The sequence below is a fragment of the Colletotrichum jinshuiense genome, chromosome 3, assembly GCF_051148585.1.
Source record: "Colletotrichum jinshuiense chromosome 3, complete sequence".
Taxonomy (NCBI): domain Eukaryota; kingdom Fungi; phylum Ascomycota; class Sordariomycetes; order Glomerellales; family Glomerellaceae; genus Colletotrichum; species Colletotrichum jinshuiense.
The window spans coordinates 1266207-1280405 of record NC_139310.1 but is presented as its reverse complement, the minus strand read 5'-3'; the positions used below and the strand labels follow the sequence as shown (position 1 = coordinate 1280405).

At 53.7% G+C, this 14199-nt stretch overlaps 2 protein-coding genes across 2 annotated transcripts; one reads left to right on the top strand and one right to left on the bottom strand.

The window, feature by feature from the left end:
- Window positions 1-716: 716 nt before the first annotated feature.
- Window positions 717-4837, top strand: EsH8_III_000376 (uncharacterized protein; the record flags this gene model as incomplete). Its single annotated transcript, XM_083262101.1, has 6 exons — window positions 717-946; window positions 1002-1150; window positions 1203-1345; window positions 1408-1576; window positions 1636-1920; window positions 2841-4837. The coding sequence occupies 6 exons, from the start codon at window positions 717-719 to the stop codon at window positions 4835-4837; spliced, it is 2973 nt and encodes a 990-aa protein (XP_083122588.1).
- A 621-nt stretch (window positions 4838-5458) lies between these two features.
- On the bottom strand, window positions 5459-6817 carry EsH8_III_000375 (voltage-dependent anion channel-domain-containing protein; the record flags this gene model as incomplete). The annotated part of the gene is made up of 1 exon (XM_083262100.1): window positions 5459-6817. One exon carries the CDS (start codon window positions 6815-6817, stop codon window positions 5459-5461), a length of 1359 nt encoding a protein of 452 aa, XP_083122587.1.
- Window positions 6818-14199: the final 7382 nt, after the last annotated feature.

Genomic DNA, 14199 nt, shown 5'->3' with positions numbered 1-14199 from the left:
CAAGCCCTGCCCAATCCTAGATTCAACGTTATATTCTGTGAGACTGAAAGCGGGTCTCTCCTCTTCCATCTGTCCGCACTGAGTGTCAACTTGATTGGAAGGTGCGTCTTCGGGAGGCATTCCAAAGAGAAACTTCGAGGCTGCCAGTAAGATGCGGATCACCCGATGAGTACATCGGAGGACATACCACAGCCGGTCTTACAAACTAGCTTGCTCCGATTGGCAATGGCTTAGACTCTCCCGCGAATGGCGAATGTTGGAACGTACATGGTAAACATCACTCTCCTCGGTGACAAAAGGCCTTGCTTTAAATTACAACGGCTAAAGTGGCGTCTCATCACAGCCGAAAGTGATTGTCGAAAGTAACTGCCGGCATCAGTAATTTAGCCGTCATACACCGGCTTGGACTGTCTGTAAGGCATCCGCTTGGGGAGGAGCTCAACGTAGCACTGACAGGTTAACCAAATTAATAGAATAAAACCTGTCTTACGCATCGAATCAATTTGAGGGCTCTCATGCGACGTGCTGGCAGTTCTGCGTTGCAAATCAATGACAAAGGATTGGACGGCATATTATTGTGATAATCGCATGGCGTGAAGGAGACCATGGACGTATATATAAGTTGATGCCGTGTGTCAAGGGGATTTTTCGTTTTAACTCAGTGAGCCAGTGATATTTCGCAGTGCATATCTGTCTCATAGTGCATCTGGTTCAAAATGGCCATTAGAAACGTCTTTTTCCATTTCTTGCTCGCTGCTCCTCTGGCGCTGGCTCATCCTCACGGGGTCGACGACAAGGAGTTCCAGCATGCCGCGCAACCTTGGTACAGAAGATCCTTGGATCATTGTGCCGAAGCCTTCGCAGAACCCGAGTTTGTGAAGCGGACTGTTGAGCGGCGCCATGGCGAGCTGCAGAGGCTTCGTACGTCAAGGGGAATCGATGATATGTAAGTCTTCGCGTTGATGAATGAATGTCCCACATTGACGGTTTGAATATCTCAGTCCCATCATCCACGGTCGAGATTTCAACACAGTTATCAACACGGACCATCGCGTCAACAAGCCGTACAATGAGAACACACCGGCCTCTGAGCTTTTTGCAGGCTCCGGCGCTTGCATGCTCACCCCCGAACAGACTGAAGGACCTCTCTGTATGTCCATCACCCACACTCTACCGAACAATAGTTGCTGACTGGCCCGCAGATGTCAGGGGCGAAGAAGTTCGACGGGAGTTGACCGAAGGCGAAAGCGGTGTCAAGATGACCATTGACATCCAGGTAGTGGACGTCAAGACGTGCCAGCCCATCGTTAACTCTGCCGTTGACTTTTGGAGCGCCAACTCCACTGTATGTCAACCAACTCCTTTCAAATCAACAGATGATGTTTACGTGTTGCTGACCGCTTCAAGGGCGTCTATGGGGGTGTTCTCAACTACCCTGGTAACGGCAACCCGAACGACCTGTCTTTGATCAACACCACCACTCTGCGCGGAGTCCAGTTCACCGACAAAGAGGGCATGGCGACTTTCGATACTGTCGTACCCGGCCACTACGCAGGACGGACAAACCACGTTCACGGTGCGCACCCTAGTTCCATTCCAATTCCTGACAACTACAGCAGCTGACCTACCCATCAGCGATCGCCCACATCGGAGCGGTGAAGCAGCCCAACAACACCATCACAGGCGGTAAGGTCGCCCACATTGGCCAGATGTACTTTGACCAGAAGCTCCTCGACGCAGTCGAGAAGCTTCCGCCGTACGCCACCAATCACCAGGCTATCACCAAGAACACACAAGACGTGTCTCTCATGATGTCTTCCAACACGGACGACCCGGTTGTGCGCTACGTCTTGGTCGGTAATACCCTTGCCGACGGCATCTATGCGTGGATCCGCTTCGGCGTCGACTCCAATGCCAATCGTCCGTTGAATCCCGCGGCATGGATCGATGAGAAAGGGGGCCATCAAAGCAACCCCAATCCGGGCATTCCAAGCTTTCCCGGCTGGCCGTGGAGGAAGAGAGCAGAGGATAACAAAAACGAATGAGAAACAGAGGAAACATCCCGGAGGATTTATCCTGGAAGTAGTGGGTAGCGAAGCAACGAGTCGCTTCCGATGAATTGGTTTCCTTCCTGGCTCCAGTCGTTGCTTTGGCCACTTGGACAAAATTAGCCTTCCAATGACAGCTTCGTCGCCACAATCATCAGCCATTTCCCACACAAACAGTTGCCCTGTGCCCCAAGAACTATATCTTGTTCTGGAAAAAACCTTCTCGTGAACAGAAACAAGCTTATACTCGGATTCGCGACAAGGTTTGTAGTTACCCAACCTTGACCTGTGGCACGGGCTATAACTCTGTAGCTCTGACTTCTGTAAACCCGTGCGACAATCTGATGCCCAAGACAACCTTCGTATGTGTTTGAATATTTTGTCGTTTGAATTTTTTGAGTACCAACCAGCACAAGATCATGTTTTCTTGAGCGCGCCATTAATCCGAGCCTCGGGGCAGCTAATACAAATCTCGTTCAAGTGCGAGCGAGATAGGTTGGTACGAATGTGATCGGGTACCCCTCATATGCAGCCCAGTCTTGCATGGAGGTGGACTCATGTCAACTGGCCTGATCGAATGAGAGAGCGCAGCTGCAGTAGCGCAGTCAATAGTCACATATTGACAACCGAATCAGGAAATGTTTGGATTCCGAATCCTAGGCGACAAAACATCAGCCCTGCCGTATTGGGGTATTCAGCCGGCTTTATAAGGGGCGACGCCGCCGCGCAACACCAACTTCGTGAACTGGCATGAATCACCCGTGCCTCGAATGACCGCGCTCTTGGTACCAGCGCCCACGGCAACCACATCTTCCGTGCCGACAATTCCGGAGATGGAGCACTTTAGCTACGTCGGTCAGGCAAGCCTGCCTTCGGCATCGACGCACATCAGACTCCTCGAGCTCTGCCCCTCCGGGATAGACGAATCATCTGCGCCTGCATCCGGGGCAGACAGACCAGATGAAGATGATTCTGCCTCCTCCGCACATGACTCGAGCCCGCTCGTGTGCACCATCTCAACTACCCCGGTTGCCACCCCGCGGCCATTCACGGCTCTCTCGTACACCTGGGGGCGGCCGGACAAAACCCATCGCATTGAGATTGCGGGGGCGCACATTGGGATCACGTCCTCGCTCGACACGGCGCTGCGTCACCTTCGTCGAAGAGACGAGCCCGTCACGCTCTGGATCGACCAGATCTGCATCAACCAGGAGGATCCGGCTGAGAAGGGCAAGCAGGTGCCTCTGATGACACAGATCTACAGCAAAGCGCAAGAAGTCCTCGTTTGGCTCGGCCCCGCGGCGGACGGCTCCGATGCTCTGATGGATTGCTGGAGAGAGGTTGGGCAGGGAGCTCGCGACCTGGATATCGAGAGCTATCTCACCCTAGAGCGGCTCCCACAATTGCACCAGCTTATGGACAACACGAATCCTTCGGATCCGGCAACGGTCCAATTCCAGGCCCTGATGGCCAGAGCCCGAACCCAGTTCACCGCTCTCCTTGAGGCAATCATTGCTTGGAACGATAGGCCCTGGTTCGGCCGTGTCTGGATCATACAGGAGCAGGCTCTCGGTTCCAATACGGTATTCTTGTGCGGCTCCAAAAAGGTTAATCTTGATTTGCTTCCTTTCGCCACCTTGATATTCGACGGATGCATGGGTAGACAGGGTACGGAAGATCAGAACATGGAATTGAGTCAGCTGGTGCGCAAGGCCCAGAAACGCCGATTTGGTCCTTTGATGGCCGCCAGGCGCAGGCGGCGGAATTTCTTGAAAGGCGCTGGGCCGGGTGACGGCTTGCTAAGTGTCTTGAAAAAGGCGTACGTCGATGCGGATGCTCAAGCAACGCTGGCACGGGACAGGATTTACGGTCTGCTCAGCATCGCTGTGGATGCCGACCAGTTGGATATTACCCCAGACTACACACGCCCGGAGTGCACCCACGCTCTTACCGAGGCAGCCCGAGCTCTTATTCGAGTCGGCAGCGTCGAGGTGCTGTCATTCTCACAGTTCCCCAAGGACCTCGATGGGCTGCCCTCCTGGGTTCCGGATTGGAGACCGACATTGGTTCACTCGTACCTGGCCGCCTTTGAGGACGTGAATCGGCTCATCATATGTGCGGCGGGCAGCAGCACGGTCGAGATCGAGCCCACAGACGACCCGCGCGTGCTCGGAATAGGCGGGCATGTCGTGGACACCATCGAGGAAACAGGCGATGTGTGGGAGTGGGAATCGGGTCACCAAGCTCGAGCCAAACACCTCGATACGATCAAAACGCTATGTGAGCGGTCGTTGGCAAATGGATGCGAGATTTATGAGAGCAGTGAGAGACATGCAGAGGCCGCGTGGCGAGTGCCCGTCGGCGATCTCTATTGGACCAAGAAGAATAGATACCAACGAACCACTCCAACAGACAAGAGCGACTACGAGGACTGCATAAACGTCCTAACTACACTCGCCGAGATGGACGCCTTGGAACCAGGGCAACGTCATCCGGGGTTGGAGGAGTTCTACCGACAGATCCCGGGACAGTCCAATTACAGCGAGAACATGGACAAGATGTCGGGCAAGCGCCCCTACATAACGAGGAAAGGATACGTGGGCATGGGTCCGGCCGGCGCACGTCCAGGCGACGTCGTCGTGATACTGCTCGGCTCTCGGATCCCGTACGTCCTGAGACCGTCCGGAGACGGGACGAGGTACTGTTTCGTCGGGGAGGCGTACTGCGATGGTGTCATGGACGGTGAAATATTGACTAAGCGGCAGAAGGAAATGCTTTTCATTGCCTGATTAGGCCGTAGTGCACGAAAGGGAGGCCACGTCTGAGATATGGGAGGCAAACGCTCGAGCAGAAATATTTGTTTTATCTGGGGTAGTCGTCAAGTGTTTCCTCTAAAGGTGTGCTGTTCAGCCGTCCAATCCCCTAGTTGTGCCAAACTTCTATGGGGATAAAAAAGAACAAGAGCGAAAAATAAAGAAAATTCGAGAGCCCAATGCCCCCATGTTGTTGGTATACAATGTGAACCGAGCTCAAAGGGGAAATAAGAAAACGTCGTAAAGACCGTGTAGGGTAATCAGAAAAGAATTCCATTGTTGAAATTTGCGCGCTTTTGTTTCCACGCTGAAAAGTATGCTCCCGAATGATTAAACGCCTCGCTCGGCCAGAGCGGAAATATTGCAAACCCTCCCAGACCCGAGTCTGGTGCTATGAACATTGAAGCATGAACAGTGAGCCCACCCTGGCTCAAGGCCGCGCAGGTACGTATCCTTGAGTCTAAACGTACTGCGATGAACCCTGCGGCGAACCGCAAAACACCAACTTCCAACCTCATAGGCCGGTGGACAGTCGGCGAGCGCCCTCCGAAACCTCTGCTTCCCCCGCAACATCCTCGTCCCATCTCTCCTCGTCGCTTAGTGGTCGTTGTAGTCCTCGTCTCTCATGGTGTACATGATGTCTTGGATGATGACAGCACGGACGTGGTGGTAAAGGACGTAGAAGTATGCTCCAAGGAGCATGAGACTCATACCGGTGGCGAACCATAGCACGGCTTCGTTGCCCAACTGGTTGCCGATTGAGATGGTTGCCAGGGTGAAGCCGGTGTTGGGGAAGACCATGGCCCACCAGCCCAAGTGGAAGTAGACAGGGGGCGAAGAGATGACTGCGATAGTGGCAATACCAAACCACCAAGCGGCCAGGGCCCACAGGAAGATGGCGCTCATGAGAGCGATGGTCCTGATGATGCCGGCGTCGATGATGATGCCATCACGGTCGGGGTCGAGGTTGTTGGGGAGGCCGTTGGCCATGCCGATGAGGGCGAGGGCGGTGAAGGCCGGCGGGCCCACGTTCATGAACAGACCAGGACGGTGCTCACGGTTGGGAAGGCCTGCAGACATAAGACGGCCGACCATGTGTGCGTACATGAGGACGGCGACCGAGAGACCCAGGCCCTGGCACGTCAGGCCGGCGACGACGATGGGAACTGCCGCGATCTCGGGCTGAGTGTCGGCGATGACGGAGGCGATGGTGCCAGTAAGCATGATGGGGAAAATCGGCAGAATCCAGGTCGGCATCATGGTCTGGAGACCAAAGTTGTGCTTGGCGAAGACGTAGCTGTATTGACCGATGGCCAGCATGAGCGTGACGATGAGGTAGCCCCAGAAGGCGACCTGGATGGCCCAGACCAAGGTCTCATCGTTCTCGGGGATGGCGTATCGGTTGGTGCTTGTGATCAGCGTTGCGATGGAGAGGAAGAAGGTCGGGAAGAAGAAGCCCTCTCTCTCATGTGTCAGCGACTTCTTCATGTCACCGGGGTATAGGAAAAATCTCGTCAGCATGGCGGAGCAGACGAGGACGAAGATGATGATGTTGAGGACGTAGACGAAGGTGCCGATTTGTCTCAGACCGGGGAACTGGTGTGGTTGGGCGAAGATGAGCAGCGAGAGACCTCCCGTGCTCATGGTGAGCGTGTACCACGCCCATGTGAAGTGGTGAAGCCGCGCCTTGAAGGCCATCCTCGGCCGGTTCGGGTCGTTGATGTCGATGTGGCCAGGGCCGTGAGCGCCATGAGGAGTCGCGGCTCCCTTCTCGACGACGGGTGTGATGGATGTGTTGTAGCCGTCCTTTTCATTGCCCTTGCCCTTCTCGAAATTCATGTCTAGCGGTGCCAGCTTGGGTGAGTTTGGTCTTGAGGTCTGCCATTCCGTTGAGTTCTTGCGTGTCGACACCTCGGACTCGGTCCAGGCCGACGTTGTGGGATCTCTGCGATCCATAGTGGATTTGTTTGTAGTTTCTTTTTTTGTGGTGTTTTTTTTTGTTTATATGTTTAGGTGTGTTTTATGGTGGTGGGTATGCTCGCGGTGGGTAACCGGTCGAAGCAGGATGTGGGAAACGCCGAATCTCGCAGAGAATAAGTCGTTCGTTCGAAAGGGGCCGAGTAAGAGCCGATGTAGTAAAAGGGTAAAAGTAGAAGAGAACCGCGGATGTGGGGATGATGTTCTTGATGAATGGGTGCGACGATGGTGTTGAAAATTCAAACAGAACTCGTAAAATCTTGCTGTCGCTGAACAAGGGGATTCCAGCTCCGATGGGCTGATGGTGAGAGTCGGGGTCGTGGACCGGATGATATATCTCAGTGACTCGAGGGTGCTTATGAGTCTGTCTGGATCTTCAGACCAAAGGTTTCTCAGAATAGATACTGACTGAGTTGAGCGCCAAAACAGGGTATCAGTCCGGTGGAGACAGGTACGTGCTATGAGAGGCAGGGGAGTATCAGAAAACAATAATACACCAAGTGTGTGCGTATGAGACAAGATAGTCCGGTCTAGAGGTGTGGTTTCCTGCCACCCTTGTTTGAGGAGTGGAGAAGGGAATGGAAGGGGGTCTTGTCTCCTCGAGGTGTTTGTACAGGCCACTGACCCGTCAGCAACTGTGCTGTGCAGGAGTACGTCTCTCCGATACCAAATTTGGATCGAGGCAGAAGTTAAGATGGGCGACCCGCTCGAGGCCCGTCCATGTACACACACGTCAAAGAATCCGGTTTGGGCTGTGAAGATGGATAGATGAGCGGTGAGGATCCACTGCTATGAAGATCCAAAGCGGCGACAACATATGATTACGTTGCCTTGGTGGCCGTGTCAACTGTACGCCTAGCAACTGTGTCATGGACGTAGGTTTTGAGGCTCTGGGAGAACGTGTGCTGGCGTTTGGTTGTGTGGTGGTGGCGGTCGGCTCGCGGGTTTCCAAGACATACCCCCACGGCCCTGCACAGGGTGACCCAGTTGGGCGACAACCGTTCGCCAGAAGAGGAAGGATAGAGAGGTCAGGGGTTGGCTGTCATGAGCCGGCAGGCGGCGAGCGAGGGTTTGCAGTGGTTGAAGGACTGGCCAGGGTGCCTGGCTACCGTCTCAGACCGGGGTTACGAATCTGGTAGTTGATGTACATTCCTATGGGAGAGGAACCTGCAGATAGGGTCAAGGGGCTGGCCCATCAGTATGATGCGTTACAAGCCTCGAGGTATTTTGGGGCTCGAGGGGTACTCCTGGATTGCCATGACCGGGACGAAGACTGCAGTTCGGACACAGCCGTGGCAAAGGGGAAAAGAGGACGGGAGAGAGACAGAGAGAGAAGTAACATGGCCAATCGGGGGCCCGCCAGGGCACCTGTGCCGCGCATCGTGGTGTGGGGGGCCGTGCTTCACACCCTCTCGCTGCTAGCCAGCTTCTTTGATTCATTCTTTGAGGCTTCCTTATCTGAACAACGGCCAACGGGGCTCCATCTCGACAGCGATCGCCCACGCGCCGCAGACCGATGCTTTCATACCTGTCTGTCTGATTTGAAGATGAAGCCGGCCTTCATACAGCGGCGGTTTACGAGAGAGCCTAGGGGTACACGATGGCTGGCGGGAGATGAATCGGCAAATTTCAATAGCCCAAGCATAAGCCTGTTCAAAGCATGCGTCAGGCAACGTGCTGGAACAGCCTTTACATGCACAGTATTGCATTGGTGTGTAGAGCAAAAGCAGGGTCTGGTCCAGACTTCGGGCCTCTATAGATGGGCAGAACGGACTACGCACATGAGAGGGCGCCTGCGCGCGCTTCTGCGCTGCGGACCGCCCTTCACTTCCTTGCCTCCCGCAGCCGTTCCCGTCACCACTGCTTTGATGCTGGCAGTTGCAAGAGACGGAAAAAATCAAAAGAATTTTTTATTTATTTTTAAAAAAAAACCAACCCCGTAACAGCAGAAGCGGACGTGAGACGGGGGACCCCCGACTGCCCGAGTCGGGACTTTCGTTTCACGATCGAAGCTCTGGCCGCCAAGAGATGGGAGGATCCGCCTCTCAGACCTCGAAACGCGTTGATGGAGTAGGCCACGACGGTGACTCGCACTGGAAGGCTTCCACGTTCCTGCTGCTGCTGCACCGGGACCAGAAAAGAAGAGCAGGGCCAAGCCGGCCTCAACAATATTGGATATCTGCCAGCCCGTGTTTTCTGGTCTTGGCCGCAGGTCGCGCACGACAAGCTCCCTTCGTAATGAGAGCTGCGCATCTTTGCCAAGACCTCGTCGGCTTGTCGTTCCCCCCCCTGAAGTCATGGAAAGAAGACCGAGATGCTCCAAGTGTTCGTCCTTCTGTCCGTCCTGCCACGATGTGCACATGCGTTTTCTCTGAAGCCGTTGTTGACGCCTACACAATACGCCTCGCCTAGATAGATAACGATGGCTCGCGAAGCCACCCAGACACCGCCTACTATGTGCACACACGCACGCAGCGATCAGCCAGACACTGCATTCTTTTCCCCACCTGCGCTGGGCACGAAAATGTGTCGGGACAGAAAAAGACACAATACAGAACGTCAACTGCAGCAGAAAGCCGCCGGGGGTTACACCGAAGCACCTCTGGACCGGTTCTTATTTTGGTGGCAGTTTGACGGGACTCAGGAGACGGAACCCACCCGGGCGAAACACCGCTCTGGCCGGACATGTGAAGAAAACGACCAGGTGCAGAGATAAGGTAACACACACTAGCACTAGCCATCAACCACTGTTGCCCTACCACCCTACCACTTCCAGTGCCTTTGCGCTACACCACACAGCAGATCCCCTTGGATAGCACTCCCCTTTCCCGCTGACGGGGGTATCAACCATCCAAATTGAAATAGAAGTCAAAAAAGAGGGCCGCCCGTACCCTCCTCCCCCCTGGCTTGTCTCTCCTACACATCTAGATTGCCTCTTCAGGCAACGTCCTTCCCTGGTCGACGTCTCAACCTGGACGTTGGGCCCTCTCGGGCTTCGTGGTTGCTGGGTCGCCAAGGCGCAGGGTGGACTTTGACAGTTTTGATGATGATTACGAAGACGAGGAAGTGCGAAGCCGCCCTGTCGCAGATTACGGCCAAAGAAAAACTTCTGCCGATGTACTCGACGACTCAATTTCCAACACGTCGTGCCATCCGAGCCCAAGTTGTCACAGTGAAATGACACCTGCCTCCATTGCCAGGCCAGTGACCTTGGTTAGGTGTTGACAGCGGGCACCGAGAATAATCACAACACACAGACGTCTGCCATACAAGCCATGATCCATCTGGAATCTTGGCCCCCTTCTCTCCGTCCACCTCTCATCTTAGTGGAGGTATGTATACTATATGTGCAACCGTTGATCAATATGTGGGTTTGAGCTGTGATACGCTGTAAAAGTGATGGCCTCGTTCACTACGTGTGTGAGGCTTCAACAAGAAACCACCACAACACGATGCCGGAGGCCGCACACAGTCCGGACGGAGGCTCACTACTGCGACGGAGTTATAGGATGTGTGTAGAATGTAAAACGTGCAGGACTCCCACTAGCCGCCCGTTTCTATTCCTGTGGATTTTTCTTGGCTTTTGGGGCTTCCCCCCAACCCGTCCATCCATCCACTCATCCACTCACTCGCCCCGTGTTCTTTCGCGATGGAAGCCTCTATGATGCAACCGCCCAGGATGTTTGACCTCATCTCCCCGAAAGGACTTGGCGTTCTTCATCATCTATTGGACATCGTCAGGCCCACACGCAAACGCATCGCCGTGTTTCTTTTCCAGCGTGCATCGCAACCCAACGAGGCTCTGGAAAAGGAAGCCAAGATGATGATGCATCGCGAAATGTATTTGCAATTATTATTGTTATTTTTTTGCGGGTAAATCTTTACGCAGCACAGTTGCGCATGCCAAAAACATGCATCCCCGGGGGCGCATGTGACTGCACCGGGGACATTTCGACCGTCTTCGCTTGCTGACTTGGCTTTCAATAGGGCGGCGGTGGGAGCGCGCATCACTTCCGGTGGCCGTCTCTTGGCCAGATTGGGTGACATGATCTGCAGCCCGGCGCCAAGTGGGAAATCCCCCCCTTCTCTACCGAATTTGCCAATGCCGCTGCTGCTACAGCTGCTACAGCTGCTACAGTGTGCAGCCGTATGCAGAGCTAGCCACTAGCCCCCGGCGATCACATCTTGCGCCGCCGCATCGCCAAGGCGTGCCTCGAAACGCGCAAGCGTCTACGATAGGCATTGCCCGGCTGCATCCACAGCCGCGCTAGCGTGCCAATGCGCCGCTCACTGCCACCTCAACAGGAGTCGACGATAAGAAATGATATTGCTCTCTCTCTCTCTCTCACCTTCCCGCCATGGTAGTGGACACTACCTCTTGGCGGGATCATCTTCATACTGAACAAGCGTCCAAGAGGACCGAACGGAAACACCAAGGCGGTGACTATCGCACGGTCTGGGTGCACCGCCATACGAACGTGATGACGATGCGCGCATGGCTGCCAAGTGACGCGCCAGCCATCCACTCGCACACCACTCGAAGATGCGTTTGATACAGCCAGCTCACCAAACCTCCCGTCCACGATGTCTCTCTTTGACATCACCACTGGGGAAGACGTGTGCTGCGTCTACACCGTGGCACTCTCAGTGGAGCTCCGGTTAACTGGAGACCAACCTGCCAACGAGCTCAAGACATGCACAGTTGCAGATCATCCGGCGGCGTAGCATCGCCCATCTCTGAATGTTTGGCCTTGCTACAAAAGCATGTTGCTATGGAACCTGTTGCTGCGGAACGCCGGATACAATACACGCTAGTAAGAGATTTTTTTTTGGTCAACTTACTCGCAGATCGCGAAATCAAAGCATCAGGCATGCCAGGCCCGGTCAGTACCATTAAACTTCAATATCTGGATCCGCCCGGTGAGGATGTGCCATCCAATGAGGCACCGATCCAGAGGGCCCTGGCCTCAAAGCGCCTCCGAAAAGCTCCGACGCGGCGAGGGAGCTTTCTGGACGCTTGGTTCAGGTGCAATAGTTTGCCATATACTACCAAAGGTGGTAGTTCGAGCCATGTGAAAAAAATGAATCTGGCCGGGATACCCATACCCCTTGATGCCCAACGGGGCCCCCTGAGTCGACGGTGCTCCCAGCTTCTTTTCCATGCCTTCCATGCTTCCCTTCCGCGCAGTGTCCCGTCGGGACCCGTCTTCCGGCTGGCACCTCCGTCAGCCCCCAAAAACGGCGGGCCGTTGTCGAGTCATCAAAAAGTTTAAGCTCCCGTCGGGACTGACGTTGGGATTGCCTTGCCCACCCCCCCGGGACCCCTGACAGGACTTTAATAAGCTTCATCTTTCAATCTGATATCTCGCTCCTTCATTAATTTACCCGCACCGGGCCAGACACCATGGCAATCTATCGAGATGCAACATCCGGCGCCCAAGAGCCTCAACATTAAGATTGCAGAGCCAGCAGTGCAACCTCATTCGGCGGCTCCGTGCCTGGTCAATAGTGGCCAAGCATAGTATGCGCACGCCACCCCCCAGCGAGTACTTGGCAAGTGCTTGTGCCATCTTAGCTGGGCTGCAAGCCCGACGAAGCAACTCATGGATAGCTATGGACCTTCCCTGAGTGGCGAAAGAAGATTTTTCTCTGCTGAAAAATTTTGTCAATGTTGAAGTTGCTGGCTGCGGCCTGTGTATCTGTAGTCAATAGGCGAGTTAGCGTAGCTTAAGATTGCTATCCGCCTACAGCGAAAAGATGGCTCTGATATTGCCCACCCCAGTCAAAACAACAGAAATGGCCAAGACCAGCAACACTGGCTGTACAAACCATTCCGTCGGTGTTCTATCTGGCACGCTCACCTCCGCAATTGCAGCTCGTTTGGCCCGAGTCAATCGAAACCTTGAACTGTGAATCGTGAACCACTTGTCAAAAAAGAAATGGAGACACCGCCCGCGTGCCCCGAGTTTTGCAGAATTCCGAAGAAAGAAAGACGAGTTGCTGTGATAGGTCTGTCCCGTTCGAGAATAGAAACATCCAGCCCCCGTGGATCGGGGCCCCCACAATGCCGCCTCAACAACACAATTGCGAAACGGGCACCCCGGGACGGCCTGTCTCAAGGAGTTGAGCAACTCAGATACCCGGTACCCACATCTGGACCCTCCCATACTCGCCCCGGGCCTGCCCCGTCCGGGAACCTGCGAGCCTTTGAAGTAGGAGGGTTTCACTTCTGGTTTATTATTGGTTCTTGGTGCCTTGACGTAGATAAGACGCAAAGTCAGCAAACGCTGACCTATGGCATCTAGTGACTGAACCTAGGTGTGTGGTTGTGACTGTTGGAGTCGCAGCTATTTCGAGATTTTCCGGGTTAACAATAGCACTTCGCAGCAGTATTACAGCAAGATACGCGCATCACGAAAACAATCCGGAACGGCCGTCTACCGATATGTTGCCACTTGTTGAACACAGTTCGTTCAACATCTACCAGTGAATCGAAAAGGGTTAAAAAATTAGAAGATATAAAAAATTGTAAAAAAGGCTCTGATCGATAAGCTTCTATGATCCAGTTTCGATTAGATTAACTATTTAGAAAAAGCATCCTGTCTAAAATGAACCATGACAACTTTGCAAGACGTGCTTTGTGATGCGCTGTACAAACGGGGCTGGATACTAGTCGACATTGCAAAGGATTGAATTTTGATATTGAACTGCCCCTGAAATCCCGCTCTGTCCAAACTCTTTTTTTTTTCCTTTCGAAATATGGGTTTCCATCCACATGGCACATCTCGTTGTACAGACACTGGCCTTTCTCACTTCCTTTGATAGGACTGGCCATCGGGCGTTTCATTCAGGGGGTGCTAAATTAAGAGACGGATCTCATTCACGACAATATGGCAACAAACGACGAGAAAAAAGAAGCAACACAGGATTTGTCAAAACTAATACCACCCCAGGATGTACAGGGGCTATGTGACCGAGGCTGCTCGCCTGGAGGCTACTCGCCTGCAGCCAATATGGAGCGGCATATCAAGTATTGCCAGCACAAGTATTGCCAGCCAATACGTTGATCCAAAATTGACTATCTGAAGCAGTAGCTGATACATACCAACCCAGAATCATAGATCTCTTCGCCAGAGACGCCGATCAGAGACGCTAAAATTATCTGGGTATTTGTGCCAGTAGTGGGCTACTGGTTGATACATCACAGTAGATAACACAATGAAAAACATACTCAGTGGACATTAGGGAGTTGAGTCAAGCAACAATTTGCATTCTGTAATATACCGTACATACTTTACACCGTGACCCAGTTCGCTACGCAATCATTCTGATACCGCTAAGATGGCGATCCGCTTAACATC